The sequence below is a fragment of the Lagopus leucura genome, unplaced genomic scaffold (genome assembly GCF_019238085.1).
Source record: "Lagopus leucura isolate 7727_CA_CO unplaced genomic scaffold, USGS_WTPT01 Super-Scaffold_739, whole genome shotgun sequence".
NCBI lineage: Eukaryota > Metazoa > Chordata > Aves > Galliformes > Phasianidae > Lagopus > Lagopus leucura.
In genome coordinates, this window is record NW_024962255.1 from 20,183,419 (window position 1) to 20,203,628 (window position 20,210).

Here is a 20,210-nt window from a genome sequence, read left to right on the forward strand (position 1 = left end):
TGGAAATACACTGGGATTGAAGACAAAAGCAAGACCAAATTAAGGTCAGCAAAATTAACTATGTTGACAGATTTTATGGCTAAAAAAACTGTTACTTTGTAGAAAGTGGAAGGAGCTTGCATTAATGACTTCAAGAGCAACTGCATCAGTTCCTTTGCCAGCAACTTTAGGAAAAACCGTTCTATCACAGAAGCTCCCTCCTCTCTCTGCCTTACAGTATTAGATTGCATTTCTGTTGCAAAAACATTCTATTCACTGTGTTTTCAGAGCACCAAATACAAATATCTAAATATTTGCTAGTTTATTTAATCTATGGATAGTGAATATTCAGTAGCTGAAAGACTGCTAACACAAGCTAAGGTTCACAACAAAGAAACACCCACTTTAGCAACAGAGGAATATTCCAGGGCACCACATACAGTTTGCAGTGGGCAGGTAGTGTATTACGTAACTTGCAACTGAATTCCTGAATAATTACAAGTTGAATTCAGTTGAATAATTACATGCTCTATTCAACTGAATGGCCCCAAAACTAACACTCTATTTTAGCATTATTGAAATTAATATTTTGCACTTTGTTTTCCTCCTAAAATGAAGATCTGGGCATTGTCCATTGAAGATGTTCTCTTCTTATTCCATCTATATTATTCCATCTACGGACAGCACACTGCAAGCTTTGTTCGATAAAACTGCAAAATTCACTTTAAATAAGATTTAGTAAAAGGCTACCTCTTCATCATGATCATCATCTTCTTCAAGCGTTCGCTTCAATGTCATTTCATTCTTAGAGTCCAAAATTCTGCTTCTACCTAAATGCATATTCCGACCGTAGTTTACATTATTATGCTTCTGAAGAGTGGTACTAAAGGTTTTCTGCTGTTGTGCCTGTTTTGAAAGTAGCACCAATTAAGAGGGATATAATTCAAATTTCATTACTTATAAATATATGCCATGTCATGAAAAAGAGGTGGTCGCATAGAACGCAAATCAGTGTTAATTGCAAGCTGTTTGCTCTCAGCCCACTCTGATGGTTTTGCCCTCAATTGCCCCAGAATGCAACAGAAAAAAATGTAAAAGTTATCTGTAATTTTCCCAATAATAGCCTGCAAGGACATAATTAATACTCAAGTACAGTTATCAAAACAGAATTTGCCAGCTATTTATTTTCTGTCTTCAATTAAGCCCCAGTGAACAGACAGCTGCAGAAGTCAAATGCATTCAAATGCACTGTATTGTCCACATTGCTGAAAGAAATGCACCAAGTTAGCATAGTATTATTTTGTGATTGGGATGCACAGGGCTGGCATGGGACAATACAACGTCCAGTGGTCTTGTTGAGAGACACACTTAAGTTTCATTTATACTCATCAGCTCTGCATTTTACAAGAATTTTTTTTCTGAAAGACAAAACAAAATTCTAAAAACTTTAGAAGAAAATGAGGCAGTCCAACAGTAAAATCAAAATTTCACTTGCTGCAGCCAAGAAAGCTGCAGCATTCATTAGTAATACTCAATCTAGTAATAAAGAAATATCATAAACTATGTTAATTAACGAAGTTCTTGAAGAATATTTGAAGCATTAGGTCAGTTTTCAGTAGGTAACGGGGCTGAAATCATCCTGGTATGTAGGCTTACCTGCTTCATTGCAGTTTCCCCAATTCTGTCAGAATGCTTTCTAATACTCTCTAAGAAATCCTTCAGATCTGACATAGAAATTTCTTTTATTTCTTCACGTAGTTTTGGAAGATTTTCTATCATTATTTGGCAAAATCGATATTGGCTAACTCTGGGAAGATACAGATTTTCTAGTTGTTCCATTGTCTTCAAAGCAGAGTAATATCTACAAAGAGATTAAATCAAATTACGTAGCTTTCTTATCAAATTTAAATAAAATACATTCTTTGTTATATATATCAATATAATACAAGCAATCAATAGGCATCTAACGAAATTACTGAAATTAATATTAGTCAAATGAACAATGTGAAACAAAAGGTCATCAGTACAATGTTTATTTTGGGAAAATAAAAAACAGCTGTCAGAGTGACTCAGTCAAGTCAAGATTTTAAGTAGGCTTCTATGGTATTAGTTGTATTGATCAATAGATTCCTAATGCCACATGCAGTAGCTTGTGGAACGGAGGCAGTAAAACGGTAACAACAATCTGTTTCTAGATCAGTTTCATTGCTGGTGTTTAAATTAGTTTCATCTTTGAAATGCAAATTACCAGTCACTCAGTGTTGGAGTATATGCACCAAACAAAGAAAACAATCTTGGAAATGTGTGCCTGTACATATCTGGCTTCTTTCGACTTATGTCTACACACACATCCGTACTCACTCTCCTTTCACCACCCGTAGCTGGAAAAGACATGTATAAACTTATCTCCAGCCTACTGTAAATGATGCATCTAATCTGCTGTTCTGACAAAATACAGTATGCCTCACCAACAAAATGATTACACTGAACAAGCTTTAAGGTCAAAGAAAGAAAAAAAACAACAAAGATCAGATTATTTTCACTGTTTTTCAGTTTACTGTTAGACTATACACTATACGTATCAGAAATATGGAAGAAACAGCCTGAGATAGAGTGTTAGAGAACAAAACACAAAGAAGTATTTCCTCTCATGTCCACAAGATGTTGTACCATACATTAAAAGCTATTTTGTGAAAATTTTCATAAGTGACAATGAGTTTAAAAAAAATACTCCAGTTAAAAGTAAGTATAAAATATGATTCCATACTAATTTCAGAGTATTTCAAGTATTAAGAAAACAGCAAAGGTTGGTAAATGTAGGCAAAGGAGCAAAACAAGCCATATCATGGGCCATTTCAGGAAAAATGAAAAAGATTTGTTTCCATCAAATAAAACAAAGACTGTGACATTGAAAATGCTACACAATCAAGATCTGAACTCTCAGTACATTACTACAAAACATTTTGAATTAATATTATAGAAATTTTTTTTTTTTGGTACAGAAACTACATGTAGTAAGTAATAATTTAACTCAAGTTCTGATGAAAAAGCATTACAAATGACTTTTGTCATATTAACAAAGGTATCACAAACTCAGTTCTTGTTCTGATTTCTAAATCACTGCTGCAAAAATGTCTGGGAGATGTACTGCTATTACAAAAATGCAACACAGATGACAACCAAATGAAAAAGTCCTTTCCAAAAAAATGTTAAACTAAAGGAACAATCAGATTTACAACTATGTCATACATAGCACAACACCCATTGAATCAGTAACCTGTCATCTTATTTCTTCAATAAGAATACTAAATAAATGCAATTTTGAGAACACAGATCTTCCAAATACTGACATCAACCCTATCTTTTACTACAGTTCCTTTCTGGTCTTCAGTTTCAGTTCTCTTTTACAGGTGTTCTGGGCCAATACTTATTAGAACTATTTACTGACTTTAGGCCTGTAGGACGTAAGTAAAGTTTTGATGCTTCCAACTGATTTGGGGGAAAATTTACAGATGGAATTTGGTTCTCCTATGCTTCCTCTTTAGTGGAGAGATGAGCACCACAAGGAGCTCTGAATCATGCCCATTTGTGGAATCAATAGCTCTCTCTATATCATTTTCAAGCGTCACATCAGCTTCTGTGAAAATTTATTGAAAAAAATTAAGCAAAATAGAAGTGTACTAATTTTGAAATAGACAACCAAACTAAGAAGGCAATAAATAGAGCCATGATCATCAAAACTGTGATGACAACATTTTAAAGAGATGTGCAGGAAAGAGGTTAACTGTGAATAGGACAGCAATTATTTGTAGATGTAATTACACAGTATTCTCACCAGCCATTCAGTCTGGGAGGCTTAGAAAAATGCCTGGTTTTTTTTGTTGTTGGTTTTTGTGTTTTTTTTTTTTTTTTTTTTTGGTCTGTCGTAACAGATTAAGGTGAAACTGATATGAGACTGTCAACTTCCTGTTCAGTTCCAAATCTTTCCACAAATACAGGGCAAAATCCTTATCCCGTTTTTAGCTTTTCATATTACAGCCTTGGCTCTTTCTCTTTCTTGAATTCCTACACAATCAGAAATGCAAAATTACTGAATTGTTTTGAAAATGGAAAACAGAGCATGTGCAAAGTCTCTTTAAAATGTTCAAAAAAAACTGTAAAAGTGTCCTTTTCAGTTCTGGTGCTTCTTACTATTATTTTGTAGGTATAGTAGGCAAACATGTTCCAACTGAAATAAAATTCAAGCTGATGGTTCTGTCGACAAGAAATAGCAAATTGTTAATAACTCAGTTGGAACTTAGTGTTCTATTCTGAAATAAAAGCATTTCTTAATTTTTTTTATTTTATTTTTTTTTTTTTTAAGATTTTCTCAATAAAAGTATTTCTAAACTAAGCTAGCAATTCAGCATAGCCAGAGTATGGGAAAAGCCTTCTCTTTTATTCCAGAACACAACTGCTTTCAGAAGACTGCAAATAAAGAGGTTTCAAGTGTAAATTAGCAGCTTTTGTTTATTATATACTTGGTTTATATAAAATATACATAAGGCAATAGGAATGTTGCAGATAAGAAAGGGTCTGGGGGGGGGTTGTGTGTGTGGTTTTGTGTTTTGTTGTTTTTTTTTTAACTCGCAAATGACCAAGGGGCCCACATGGTGAGACTTCTGGGAAATAAAACCGTAATAGCATCAAAATTGTATAAAAGGTTTGTATTTAAATTATACAGATCAGCTTATCAGAACACTATTGGTTCATCTGGAAGGTTTTTGACTGCTGTTTCTAAGATGAGAATTAACATAATCCATTTAAAATCCATTCTAGAGTCCCTTACTAATTATATATATATGGAGCTCAGGACCTTGCCCTTTTAACATCTGTTCTGATAAAGCACTGAAATCTTATTAATTTGAAGGTCACCTGTAAGTCAGGATTTAAGCAAAAAAAAAAAAATTGGCATATAATTTCAAGCAATGATGTAGTTGTATATTTTGCTTTAAAAACATTCCACAGACTTAATTCAATGTTTTGAATTAAGTTTTGACAATAATATTATTATATCATACATTATCTATCATATGAATGTGAAGATTGTCTATATGAACAATCTAAGGAATTATTTCTGTTATTTCTGTCATACAAATATACCAGTCCCTTGTCTATTCTTCCGGCATAATCTTTTAAGAAAACATTCTCCAACATAGATTTTATATTATAAGCTCAGAAACTGAAAACAGAAATCTGAAACACCAATAGAGTTCATAAGATAAAAGATTGTACAGAACTGATTCATCTTGTCATCAAGACCAGAATACTGTAGGATAGATTGACCTATACTAACACGTTCTCTATAAAAGAGGAAACTTCTAAAGCCAGCATGAAGCAGGGCAGGAAAAAATAAGCAAACAAAATCAGAAGATTAATATTAGTGTTTTGTATGATCCAAAGAAAAAGAAAACAATTATAACTTTGAATTATTACCAGTGCACATAAAGCAAGTTATATTTTAAATGACAGAGAACTTCTAAGATTTATCATGGAATTTCATTTGAAGGCAGTTAAAAGAAATACTATAACTTACTTAACAAAGCTCCAGGTTAAACTAGAGAAGTAAAGCTGTACAGGACAGGAGCAACTCAAATGCCATGAATTTTATTAAGCAGAAAGCATTTACATGCACGATAACATAAAGAAATGCATATTTATGTACTAAAATTCCCTGCTAGATTAAAAAAAAAAAACAAAAACAAAACCCTTGAAATTCTCATTTAAATTTCAAGGAAAGAAACTTAATTTACAAAGAAAAAAAAATGTTTTCTGACTTCTGTGCTTCCCTCTCAGACAAATACCATATATCCCTGCTTATTACATTTCCACTGAGTAAATATTAAATACTTTCTGTTCCCTATCAAAACAAGACAAATTTGAGGGAGTTCAACTAGAATTTTTCAATAATACTGTGAAAGAGTCAAATTCACACAGATGCTGAAGAGAAATTGCAATTGAAAACAAGTCACTGCACAAACAATTTTTTTATTTACAGTTGCCTTTACAATTCAACAGTTTCTCTATGTTTTGTTTGTTTGTTTGTTTTGTGTGAAAGAAGACCTGCAAAGCCATCAATTTCAATAATTCCCAATTAGACTGTTGATCTACAGTCTCCTGAAGAAGCTGGGATATTTCTACAGATACATATAACCAAACCCAAACACAGTAGCCATGCCAAGAGAGCTGCATGAAGCATGGCGATCTTATCTCTGACTTAAAACTAAAGATGGAGAAAGTACTGACGAAATACATAATAATCTCAACAGGTCTTTAGGAGAGCAGTGGAGAAACTAGGCCTCTCCCTTGTGCTTCCTCATCTAAGACTTTAAACCCTTCATAAATCTTTCCAGCCAATTGTGTCTGTTTAGAGCAGATTCGTCAATTATTTTCTCTCACAACTATAGTTCTTGTCAACTTGTGTTATGCATGGCTCAGGAAACAGATAAATAGGATACAGAGCCTTTCACCTCTAGGTCATCAGTTCAAACATAACCCATGTTGGCAGAGACCAAAAGTTTCTACCAATCGATAGCTTTTTGGACTCCTCAGTAGATCTTCTTTCTGTCTCCATAAAAAAGAATATATTCCAGATGCCAAACCCCACATTATCTTATTAACCTGGCTGTCTTTGAGAAAACAGAATCCTAATCTTTACCATAAAATAACTACCCCCAAAAGTGTAGAGTATCCATGCTTTCTTCTTCCCTTTCTTAAGCATAAGAAATGTTAGTTTTATTCACAGCGAAAGATTTAAAGAGAGTGGAATAATGAAGTTATTACTAAAAGGCTGCAAAACAAAACAAACACAAAGAGATTTGTTTATTTATTTTTTTTAATAAGTACAAATGAAAGCTTCGCTGCATTAATAAACCTCACTGAAGGTTTATGAGAAAAACAATCTTTGTGCAAAATAAACTCTCCCACCATTTTGTTTTGACAGGTGTTATGAATGCTCATATCCCCAATTGTTCCAAGAAAGCATCACAGCAAAGATTAAGAAGGTCAGTTTTTAAATTCTTTGTACTTGCACATATCAGCTACGAGGGGTGTTCTGGATGTCCTTGCCGCTGCAGAATCACTTAATGATAAAGACCAAAATGCATTCATCCTTTGGACTTGTTGCTTGGTAAGCCACAAGTAAATTATCATTTGAACTAATCGCAAGTGCCGTGAAATATCCACCTCTAGCTAATATTATAGGAATTGTAAGTCACAGGCCAAGTAGTAAGTGTAGTATAACTAATGAAAGAGATACTTGAGCTGTAGCAGTAGCCTGCAGCAGAACCTAAACTTTCTGTACTTTGTGTGACTTCAAGGTATGGTACATCAAAGCTACAGCATCTCCCCTTTCCCTTAGATCTTTTTATGGTATGACAATGACACGTCTAAACCCTTCAATTCAGTACACCATCACCTGACTTGTAACATTTAAGATTTCCTGTCTGGCAAGGAACTCCTTCCATGGGAAAATTATCAGATCTATACCTCCTAAATAATGGAAATTTAGATTGAAAGAGTACTGATAATTTTTTCAAAAATCCCATGAACCAACAGTAGACTACAAACCTACTAGTAAACATGGAGTCAAAGCACTAAGAGCCATCTGCTATTTTATCTGCTATTTTATCTGTTATTTTATCTGCTATTTTATCATATGCTATTTTATCACAGACTATGTGATCTTTCATGATGATGTTAGGAACTATAACATCTCTTACTGGCCAGAATGTTATTTGCCTTGTCTGACAGAAGAAGGGAATGGCAGAATGTAGACTCTCATCCCAGCATTTCCACATCAACAACATGCAAAATGTAGCAGATTCTGCAGACCAGGAAGGAAGTGGGAAGTGGTGCAGCTCAGACAGCATACTCTGCACTACAATCTCTGAGCAGAGTAGCTGGGACACTGGACTGTTTACATATTTCTTCTCAGGTGCTCCAAGAACACTGCTACAGCACACTGCCAGCTACTTTGAACTACTGCCGTGTCAGTGTCCTGTTCAGAGGAAGCAGTGTAGAGCAGTCAAGTTGATGAGATCTACCAAACTGGTTCCCATCAGCAAGTTTTGATTGTAATGCAAAAGCACAGGTTCAAATTTTTGTTGAAGCACTGATATTTCTGCAAAAGCCTCCCAGATAGCACATGTACACAAGTACCATGTAGCACACCCACTAGTGCAGAAGATGCAACACATTCGCTGCAGCTCTGCTTGATCAGCAGTGTATGGTATACCTGATGTGTTTTGGACATGTCTGCACCCAGGCTTTAGAGCTGATTTGCTCTTGCATGGCAGCTGTTGTTTAGGATTTTCAGATGTCCAGCTTTATGGCAAGAGGTGTTGGATATTCATATAATAGAAATCCAGATAAGAGAAACGCAGACATAAAGTCAAAAAGCAATTTTATATTGTTGTCTAGAATATACACATCTGACTATGCACAGACAGTTCCAAATGGAGAAAGTTAGGTCCAGACAGACTTAGTGGGAGCTTCCTGCAGTGGTGCCAGGCACACAGACACATGATGACAGCGATCACAAGTACAGCAGGGAAGAGAAAGAGCAATCAGCGTCGGAGGCTGCATGAAAAGCAGCTGCGGGTAAGGTGGACGCGATCCTGTATAAAGCAGGAAGAAGAAAGTTGTGGCGCTGCTGGGGTGGGTGTGCATAAGATACACAATGCTGCAGCAGCAGCCCCTGGGGGACAGGGACAGCAGAGCAGCCTCAGAGAGAACTGGGAACGCTGGGGCTGCAGCAACGGTGAGTGGCTCCCTCAGAAGACGGAAAGTGAAGAAACAACGGAGGAAGAAAGTACCTATTAAAGAACATTATTCTAGAGTTCTATTTTTCAAAATGTTTGTTGTTTTTTTTTTACCCTTAAGACAGTCGAAAAGACACAACACTTTTTCTCCATGTCCTTCCCATAGTCTCATATACACAAAAGATCTGTGTAAATATATCAGACAAGTCTGAAGAAATATATATGGAGTGAAATGTCCTTTTCCCTTGGTTTATAAATTTGATTCAAATATATTATGACAGACTAAGCAGATATTAATGTATTATGTAAAGATCTCTATTCCCTAAGGGTCTTGTTATCACATCTTAAATTGTCTCAAATATTTTTTTTTTAAAAAAGCAAACCTAAAACCCATTTTGCTTCACGTTTTATAATCATATTGTCACTGCATTTAATGCTATTCAACTAACCATTATTTTCCATAGCAATCAGTAAGCTTTTAGAAGTTCTTATATTTAGTACACTATTTGTTCACTTGTAATGGAATGGCATTCTTGAAACAGACCAGGTATTATGAAGAATGTAAGTCTATATGATAGGACTTTTACATTTATTTATCTACACCAGTTTTTGATAATCTATCAGTTTATTTACAGAAGGCGTATTTTGCTAATAAAAATAAATTCACTCACCTTTTCACTTTCATCTGTTCTTTTAGTTTGCTGTACATTTCCAGCACTGCATAAAAACAAGCAGATTAACCCATGCATCTTATTGTGGTTTTAGTTAATAAAAAAGGAAATATAACTGAAAAGAACAAAATAAACCATGAAAAAGGGTATGCTAAATTTGTCTAATTCATTTCCTTCTACAATGGTAATGTGATAAAACTACAAAGAAAAAAGATTCTAGAATGCAGGTAAGAGAAAGAAAAAGGAACTGACCTCATAATAGCTTTTAAAAGAAAAAATAACTAAGATTAAATAGAACAGTAGACAATATTTCAAGCATACTTATTCACTTACCACTACTTTATCTATTTCACAAGTCTACGATCTGTTACCACTAAATGACAATAGAACCCTCTACTGTAATCAGAATAAGTCAGCAAGACTTTACAACAAAAATTCTCAAATCCGCAGTACCATATCCTCAAGTCCTACAAGCAGAAAATCCTTATAGAGCTGTGTGCAATCCCACAATATCACTTCTCTGAAATGTTATTTGGAGTCTTTATGCTTTATAATAAAAGACTGCAATGGACCGGAACTGAAACAAAGTACAATGTCCAAACAGAAAAATTCATAACTTTTGCAGAATTCAAATAGTTTAAAAAAATAAGGAACAAATTTATTGTTTAGCAAATTAAAAGTATGACTACAATTAAAAGTACATGTAGATACTTCATTAGCACTATTTATATCTTTCACAATGTTTTTTCAAAAAGTGGCAAAATTACCCAATGTCAAATACTATAAAGTCACAGAATCTATATGTGGACATCTTTCTAAAACATCACAATCCTTTTGCTACACTGTTTTTTACAGGGCCACTACTTAAAAAACAAAATTCTTTTGTATTTTAGCCACCATGACTTACTTTTTTGTTACTATTATTATTTGCAACCATCTTTAGCCATCTGTCACTCACCTGGAAGACACAACTGTAGTTTTTCCACAACTGTTGTAATATTCCTTTGCTGAACTCTACATCGGATGATTTCCTCTGTTTGGGCTATCACCTTGGAGGTTTTTTTAACAGAAAATTACAATTAAATTATGCAAACACATTTGATTTGCTACAAATATTCATAATGCCCATATAGGAAGCACCATTTTCTCACCTCTTTCCCAGCATCCTGAAGCCTTCGGTTGGTATCAGTAACTTGGACCTTAAAAATAATTTCACCTTTGTTAGACAAATATGCATATATTGCCCTGATGTGACTGCTCACCCTTGTAATCAGATCATGCTTCATGAGAAACTTGGAACAAAGAAATGCAAATTCAAATTAACTCTACAGCTTGAACTTGAACTTTTGATCGCAAAGGGCTTTCGTTAACTTCAATTACTTATGACAGTTCTTTCTAACAGATTCTGTGGCAAACTTCTCAAATTTACTTGGGATTTTTGAACTTTCCTTGTTTCTGCAGGTCTGTCAAACAATTCAAATCATTGACCCAATTGACCACTGGTCCCTTTTTGATAACCTCAATGAGCTCTATGGGCCATTCATTGTCTGTAAGAAATGGTGATTGCATTTTATGGTAATTAAACATTCATACTTTGCTGAATGCAAACACTGGGTGGTTGATTAACATCAAACGTGGAAATCTCCAAACCACAGCAACATTTTAATGCTGCAGGTGCAGGCAAAGCTCGACCTCAGATTTTCCCACATAGTAAGTGACTCATTAGGTCATCATAATAAGGAAGCACATTCTAGTTTATTAAAAATCTCATTAATTTCTGAACAAAGATGCTCAATGACCTCATTGACGCTGTATTTGGTCTCTTGTTATCTGAATATCCTTTATATAATGCTCTTCTAATCATAACCTCTGATGAACTATACTCTTTCTGTCTGGTGTGCATATTTTGCTCTCAAAAGTGTAAAGAGAGCTAAAAGGGACGGATCTCATAATTCACTATAATGCATTCTGATTTGTGAGTAAATCTTAGTTCTCGTTTCTAAAGAAAACTACTAACTCCACCTACTCTCCTACTCATTTACAGTGTAAATAGAACATAATTTTCAGGGATAATTGCAGTCATCTTACAATTCTAATCAAAATTTGAAACTTTCTAAGGTCCGACATGTAAACACGTGATTAGAAAAAGCAGACCTACATAAGAAATTATGGTTTTGCCAATACTTTGCTACTTGTTGCCATGTGAGAAAGCCTCTAGAAACCACAAAACTATTTTGCTTCCATTTTCTGAAAGTGCATGAGAAAAAGAGAATTAGACCTAATAAAATATTTAACTTTAAAATAAATGCATTACTGCCTCAGACAAAACAGTACTCATCATAAATCCTACAAATTCCACTTTTAAAAAGGTTTCAAATAACAGAATGTTTGTGATAGGACATGAAAATTCTATTTCTTCAGTAGAAAAGTTGAGTCCCTCCTTTTTTTTTCTTTTTTTTAATTCAAAGTCAATAATATAAAACCCTGACAAACTAGCTCCTTACCTTTAATTTTTCTGCATCAGCTCTAACTTTAAGAAGTTCTGTGATAGCATCCACAAAGCCCTGATGGTGAAAATTGCACATCTTCTCTATCTCCCTGTCATGGTTACGTATGCAGGCATCTAGTTTTTCCATAAACCTCTGATGTGCATTTGGTTGGTCATCGTATACAGACCTGTTAAATACAAATAAGAAAATGAAAGTTTACTTCCTCCCCATCACTTAAATGCAGTACGCAAGAATCTTTATTGAAATCTCTCTTAGAAAAAAAAAGTAAAAGCATGCAAGCTTGATGTTATGGTACCATTATTTGTGATGCACTCCACCAAAATCAGCATTAAAACAAAGAGGTAGTACAAAACTAAGAACTGAACCCAGCCCTTACGGCATTAATCCAGGTGCTTAACCAGTTACATCATGGTTGACCTGAGCCTCACTGGTCTGCTGTTTATGCCCTAATGCTCAAACACAGATACAAAAGATTGTTTCTCTGACCACCTCAAATGGCATGGATCGCTTTTCTAACAAATTCCACTTTTCCCTAAATATAAGAAAGTGCAAACGTACAAATCTAACACTTCTAAGAGCAGAGTTATCCAACTGCATCCATGTCAGATGCCCCCAGCCAAAATGTCCAGAGCAGCTGCCAGAGCCAGGCCTGTCTGCTCCCAGAGCAGCCTCCATACCACCCTCTTCCAGCGCCTCAAACATGCCCAAGGGCAAAGAGAGAGAAAGAGAGAACTGCATGGGAAATCAAAGGTACAAAGTCTCCCTGGACAGGGAGCATTCAATAATAAAATAAAAAACAGGAGCGTGAAAATCTTGAAATTGCATTTTTTTAGCCTCTAATCTCCTCCATTATTACAAAGATTTCTCCATAAATCTGTAAGGCAAAGCTGTTTAAAAATAAATAAATTGAAATCAGAAGACAGAGGAAATGGAGGCTGAAGTTCCAATGGAGTTGATGCTGTCTGTATCAGACTTTGGTCTGAAGTTTAAGAGCCAGAGAACAGTGAGCCAAAGCCCCCAGAACTGCTGAGCAGAGGGAAAGACATCCAGGCCTGGAGCTCCAAATATGGAAAGGGGAGCTCCAAATATGGAAAGGCTACAGAGTGTTGGAGCAGGTCCAGAAGAGGGCCACAAAGATGGCCAGAGGGCTGGAGCACCTCTCCTATGAAGAAAGGTTGAGGGAGTTAGATTTGTTTAGCTTGGAGAAGGGAAGGCTTGGAGGGCTTCTTGTAGCCTTCCAGTACTTGAGGGGAGTTTACAGATAGGAGAGACTGACTTATTACAGTCTGATATTGATAAGTCAAGTAGAATGGCTATCAAGTAAAAGAGGAGAGGTTTTGGTTAGACGTTAGAAAGAAATTTTTTACTCAGAGGATGGTGAGGTGCTGGCACAGGCTGCCCAGAGAAGCTGTGAACACCCCATCCCTGGAGGCACAAAATCTGGGTCAGTTGGGGTGCTGGGCAGTTTGATCTGGAGGGTGGCACCAAACCCATGGCACAGGGGTTGGAACTGTGTGGTCCTTAAGGTCCCCTCCAACCTAAGCCATTCTGTGATTCTATGATCTACAATTCTATGAAAGCACTTTCTTTTCTACCTTCTCACAGAAGTTTGACTTCCCACAGTCTTCAAGATCCTCTGTTCTAAACAGACAGCTGAGTTCTGCCAGTCCCTGGTCATTAGTGCCTGCTCAACAACACTATGGCAGAGTGCCTGGTAAGAACCTGACCTTTCACAGAAGATTAAAACACTCCTAAATACATTCTTGAGGCTTTTTTAGTTCCTTTTGACCTTGGGCAATATACTGAGAGAAGGAATTGAATCTGGAGAAGTAAGGAAGGCAACAAGCTGTCCCCCACAGCAAAGGAAGAAAGCCAGTTCCTGAGAGCCTGCTTGCTTACAAATATTCTCTTAGAATAAAATCCACACAGTAAAATATTCCTGCTTGCCTGATGAATCAATCCCTGAAAGCCATGGATTATCCTCCTTTGCTTATGATAGGAAAATAAGGGTAATGTGCTGAAAGGTGGGCTCCTTCCTCCTAAGTGCACCAGAGGAAAATGCACAGCTGCTGACCTGTGAAATGGTTCACAAAGGGGAAAATGCCCCTGACCCTTTCTGCCACTGCAGTGTGATAAGACAGCTGGAAGGAGCACAGTGTGACAAGCAGGCAATCTCCCCCTGTGGTGCCTGGCAGGCTGCCTGCAAGAGACACCTCGCATGCCCAGAGTGGCTGGGCCATGAGGACTGTGGTTGGAGATGAGGAGTGACCCCAGCTGCCAGCAGGAACACTCACGCCAAGGGCAAGCACTGGTCAGAGTGGGAAGCAGAACTGGCTATAGTAATGAAAAGTGCCAGATGTATTCCTATTAAGTGAGCTCATTGGGCAGGTTGTTGGCATCTGAGGAAACGAGGGGAGACATGCAGGCTGTATCACTTATACCTTCAGAAGAATGGAGAAGGGATGAGAGAAAAGTGTGACAACTGATGTTGAGCGCTCTGAAACACCACAAGCTGGTTGTATGAGCATTGCTAGAAGAAAAGGTCAGAGGTGCTGAAACCTGCAGGGTGGGCACAGAGGGACACCCACCTGCCCCAGAGTGCCATTTCTGGAGCAGAAATAAAGAGGAAAAGGACTAGAGGCACCTGACTGAGCTTCAAAGATACTGTGCACGCACAAGTCCTCCCTGCATGGGCCACACACAATATCCATGCCGGATGCAAAACCAAAATGAGAAAAAAACTCTATTTGTTGCTACTTCCCTCCAAGTTTAGGTCTCCTTACACTGTTCTCAAAGAAAAGTGGAAAAAGAGTATCACTGTCACGAAAGTAGAATTGTATCAGTGTGTACTCACACTCTTCAACATACTCATAAGTGAAAACAGTAGTAAAACACCACAAGCCAAATATACCTAAAATGAGAACAAGATTGTAAAAAGATGCCACCAGGGGAACTCCACCACTGGGTTTGTACTGCCTGAGTTTCTGCTTGTGGTCATAGCAGTGCCTTTGGATTTAGCTGCTCCCTGGTGTTCTGGGGCTTTCCAGTAGCTGCAGTTCAACACTCCTGATACTTTTGCATCACATTCAAATCTACCATCACTGGCAGACATGTTTATGAAACACTGAGTGACATAATTAGTTTGCTATCAGATTTCTTATGCATTTAAAATGTTATCAAATAACTCCAGACAACACAAATTCTGGAACTGCATACAGTGTAGCATAGGCTGTGCAGTATTCACCATTGTAAGAATCAGTATTTGTTATTTTTTCTTAGTATTAAAATTTAAACTTATATCTCAGGGTAATGAAAATAAAAATGTACTGGTTGTTAATTCACAAGAGTATTAACATAATATTTAATTCAAACCCGTAAGTGCTTAAAATTACAAAATAATAATAATAGTCACAATTAATGCACTGCCTTCACCAATACCTACTGTATTAAAACAGTAGTTGCTATTTTATGTTCTACATAATACTGCTTTCTGGAAGGACGCGAACTAAAGACGACCTAATTGACTATCTACGATCTGAACTTGGATTTCGACAGAGCTCCTTGAGATTCACCAATGATACACATTCCACCTTCATTACCTATGTCAAGAGCTCCACCTGGTGGAGTAACAGTAACACATCACCCTCCCGCAGCACTCCATGGAAAACGAAAAATCCTGAGATAGAACTGCTTATGTTTGAAAGGAAAAAAAAATCACCACTGTTACTAGGAAAATAAATAAATAAATAGTCACACTTTGAGTCACAAATCTCTGAGATCCACGGGAAGAAAGAAAAGGAATTAAAAAGTTCACCAACTTTCTCAGTGCTTTGTACTCTTAGGACGCATACAGATTTCATCTGCCTGCTATTTCCGAGGCTTCAGAAATAAGTCTGACCAAAAGCACTGCCCTTTTTAAAAGCATACACCTACTTGAGAGAGCCATCCCATTTCTGTCCATGGGCAGAAATTATACGTCTTCTCAGAACTGTAAACAGAACTGAATAACGTGTGCCTGATTCACCCATCAGGCAATGTTACAAATGCTACACTGCGGTTTGTTTTCTATTCTGCAGCTTATTTTCCCCACACACATTTCAAAAATGACCTAGATCTGGCTAAATGAAGTCATTACTAACTGATAGCCATTAATCTGAAGATTAAGGCACTGCAAACAATCCTGATAACAATTTCCAATTAAACAGTCCTGCTGATAGATGGCCGCACTGCAATAAACCAGAAAGAAATGGAGTTCTGCAAAAAGAAATGCCTGCAATTCTACCTGCCATTATGCCTGCCCTAAAAACATCTGTCTTTATGTTGCTTCACATATTTCAGAACAAAGTACCTTAAAAAGGGCATAAGCACATCTAGGCTACCAAGCATATTTTACACGTGTAACATCTAGTTCTTTCAATCTTTGTCTACATTTACACACTTCTGATGGGGAGAGCAGGGCATCCATGAAGAGCGCAAGCAGAAGTGGAGAATGTCTTTCTGCTAATGAGAGTAGCAGGTTATTTCTTCCCAGAACTCAATATGCAGACAGTTCTCTGATTCATCTCAACAACTGGACAATATGAGTCACATATGTGTTGTTAGTGGCAGGTACAAGATAGTGCAGAAAGTACTCAAAAGAAGAAAAAAAAAAGAAAAATAAACCAGGGAAAGTCAATTCTCGAGGCAGCTTAACCTAATTTGTTTTCGAGTATCATACCTAGGTACAGGTTAGTATACTGCAGTAGTGCAGGTTACTTTAATAATTCAGTGATCACAATGATTAAAGAAATATATAAGGAAGGAGAAAGATGTCTCCGTCTCTCACTCAACATTATTGCAGTAGGGATATTTTTGCCTAGGTCCTTTCTTACCGGCTGAACTGAAGGCACAAAGGTGACACATACATGAATTGAGTTATTAATAAATAAATGATGGAGAATTTTCAGATACACAACCATCTACCATTGAAGACAACTAAACAAGTTTACTGGACATCCTACTAACAACCATAAAGAAATTCTTAGCAATTTTATTTTCGGAACTGAAGCACACAATGTAAAACATAATTCAGTGCATCCTATATTGAAACTATGTGCGTTTATCTGCAAAAATCGATTGTAACACCAGAGGGCACCATTCAACACGCACGCAAAAAAATAAAAACAAACCCTGCCATCTACTGAGCAAAAACTGTCATCTCCAGAGAGCTAAAACTCAGACAAGACTCATAAAGACTAACCTGCCACGAATCTCACCTGACTCTTTATAATACACAAATAAATAAGTAATTCTCATATTATCTGATCTATAATAATACCAATTTCCATACCTACTCATTGTCACTCGAAGATGCTATCAAAAACCCCTTCACAAATGGTTACAGCATAGTTTCAAAAATATGTTTCTGCTACAGATGTACGCAGATTATTTCTGTAGATGCAACCAGGATGCAATCTATTAAATGCCCAACTGCAAACCAGATTAAAAGAATAACAGCACAGGGTTTTGTTTTGTTTTTTAAAGTTACAGTTTGAAGAATGGTCATAGGTTAATTTAATACATTGACAGGACTGCTGGGCTTGTAAGTATAAAAGGAGAGGAGACAAACAATACTTCTGAGTATTCAGCAAACACCCCAAACTTCCTTTTCACAACACATTCCTGGTTTTCACCTCTACACCAGCTTACCACCACAGAGTGAGGATAATCAGAAATCCAAACAACACAGCTTCCACTGCAATCTATCTGGTGGGAGTTTAGCTTGGAAGAGTGAATTACAAGAGTAATCAGAATGAAGCAATTTTTTCCTTATATTTATGGCAATAGATATAACTTTATAATGGTAGTGAGAACTGCCCAGGTATTCAGTCTTCACGCAAAAGTGAACTTGAAAAAAAAAAAAACAAAAACAAAAACATAAAACAAGTAACATCAAAACATCACAAGCATTATTTCTTCAAGTTATGTGGTCTTTTTTGCTTGTTTGTTTTTTAAAAGGTTATGATTTGACTTTTAATCACTACACATTCAGAATAAATATCTCTGAGCTTACGCAGCACTACCTTAAGTTTTTTTGAGTGAACAATTCTCTTCCTAGTAATGAAATCATTTATAATAATGTGCTCTCACAGCATTAAAGAGGAGATAGACTATGCAAAAAATAGCAAAAATTGATGTCGACAAAGAGAGAAAATCCCACGTATTTACAAGGGGTAGACCATGGAAATGCAGAGTAGAGTTTGATGGCAGCATGGCTCGGGTAGAGCTCTGGAGTAAACAAAAGGCCTAAAAGTGTGAGTCTCTGTTACAAATGCTCAGGTATGAAACACACCGGAGGTCTCAAATACTTTCAATTCTTATTTTGAGCAAGGACCATCCCTCAGACCACAAGCACGATGCTCTCCCTCACTTCTGTTTGGCACTGAGCTGAAATACCTACGCCAACACATAACTATCAGAAAACTACAATCCTAATTCTCCACACACCAAACTTTCTGCTCCTAATTTCTGTCCCATTCAGTTTTAAGGCAGTTAGAAAGCCAACAGATACTGCTGATGAAAGAATTCATAAAGCTGGGTCCAGCATGAGGAGCAAGGCTGAGGTTGAAGCTCAGCTGTTGGGACAGCAGTGCAGGCAGTGCTGCAGGTCATCACCAACCAATGTCTGCTGCTGCCATGTTCACCCCATGCCCAGCCTGTCCCATTTCTAGGAAGAATTGCACATTCCCCACCCATTCCTGCATTGCTACAGTCTTTCATTTCCTGATTGCACAAGACAAATGAAGCAATTCAAACTGTATACACGTGTTCCTGTCAGTGTACTGATAACTGTTCAGTAGGTGTTACATCTCCATGAGTGCTGTTACAATAATGGGAATCACACCTGCACAATAGTTGTACAAGTCTGACTTAAGCTGTGCAACTTCTAGAATTGCAAAGGATGCAACAGAAACATTCACTTGTAGAACTTCAGATTTAGAAACGCGGGGGGGAAATAATTTTAATTGATCGAAGTGAGCAGTTAAATCAAGTCACACACACACACAAAAAAAGAAATTCAGGCACACAATTTGTATTCCATTTTTCAAAGCAGTAATTAACGCACACAAAGAATCCTCAATCTAACAGATACAAATAAACCAACCCTCACATGAAGAAGCAGCGCTTATGGAAAATCATGTTTTTAGAATTAACTGCTTGCTGCCAAAGCTAATTTTGTACGGAGATCAGAGATGCTCCCAACTAACTCCTATAAACACACTGCACGAAGTGGCCAAGTAGATGAGAGAGAGAATACAGCTGTAAAATAGTATTTACAATTCAAATTTGTACAATGAGTTCAGTGGGATCCATGCAAGCACACACACAAAAAAAAACTGATCATGCAAATTAAGACTTTAAAACAGAACAGCCATTTTGACTACAACCGTGGCATCCCTAAACACGATCCTACAACACATGTTCAGCTTAAGCTGCAATTTCACAGGAAACGCTGCAGAAATTTCCTTTGTCTGGCAGTATATAAAGATATTTTGTGTTTACACAAACTACAAACTTTGTATGGGTTTTTCCATGGAGTAATTTCATATAGGTTGCCATGTACACCCTTAAAAAGCTTTATAAAATAATGTCCAGGTGTTTCCTGTAATTCAACTTGAGTTATGGCAATAAGCACATTTCTTAAAACCTAACCAGACTTTCTTTGCCAGACACTACCTAGGGTCCAGTTCTACCATCCTTATTTATAATCACCTCTCAATGCACTATTTAAAAGATCTTATTACATGCCAGAACAATGCAGAATCCAAGCCCTCGCCTAATCAGAGAAAAGATTTTATTAATCTTAGTTTAGCTGGTATGCTTCACTTGCCTGGTTTTCCTGTATGTGCAATTTCTGTGAATTGTTCTCACTAATAGTATCCTGTTTCTATGAGCAGGAAAGGGCTGAGTACAGTTTGTTAGTTAACATTACTTCCTATAACCAGGGTCCACATTCTGTGGCAGCAACACTACAGCAGTCATTGTTCACCCTGGATAAGCAATGGAGCACACCGATGGCTGTTAATGGACATCCTCTGCAGCAAAACAAGAGCTGATAATCAGCAAACCCAGATTTGCAATAGACTTCCTCCTTCCTGTTTTTACACTGCTGACCAAGGAGATGCCGCTTCCTGCTGAGCCTTTGTGCTACTTACTGATGTATGAAGCAAGAAACTGAAAAACAAGTGCTGTGCTACTTTTTTTTTTTT

General features: G+C 36.8%; 1 protein-coding gene across 9 annotated transcripts in view; it reads right to left on the minus strand.

Moving 5' to 3' along the window:
* EXOC6 (exocyst complex component 6) overlaps positions 1 to 20,210 on the minus strand; it is an 83,400-nt gene that overhangs the window by 53,028 nt on the left and 10,162 nt on the right. For all 9 annotated transcript variants that reach the window (XR_006177368.1, XR_006177367.1, XM_042862771.1 and 6 more), the window contains exons 2-7: positions 11,956 to 12,127; positions 10,603 to 10,650; positions 10,410 to 10,500; positions 9,452 to 9,497; positions 1,636 to 1,840; positions 730 to 885 (exon numbers count right to left, since the gene is read on the minus strand). Coding sequence is in view for 7 of the 9 variants with exons in the window: in XM_042862771.1 (XP_042718705.1) it covers positions 730 to 885; positions 1,636 to 1,840; positions 9,452 to 9,497; positions 10,410 to 10,500; positions 10,603 to 10,650; positions 11,956 to 12,127 (718 nt within the window). In the remaining 2 variants the exon portion in view is untranslated. The remainder of the gene's footprint in view (positions 1 to 729; positions 886 to 1,635; positions 1,841 to 9,451; positions 9,498 to 10,409; positions 10,501 to 10,602; positions 10,651 to 11,955; positions 12,128 to 20,210) is intronic.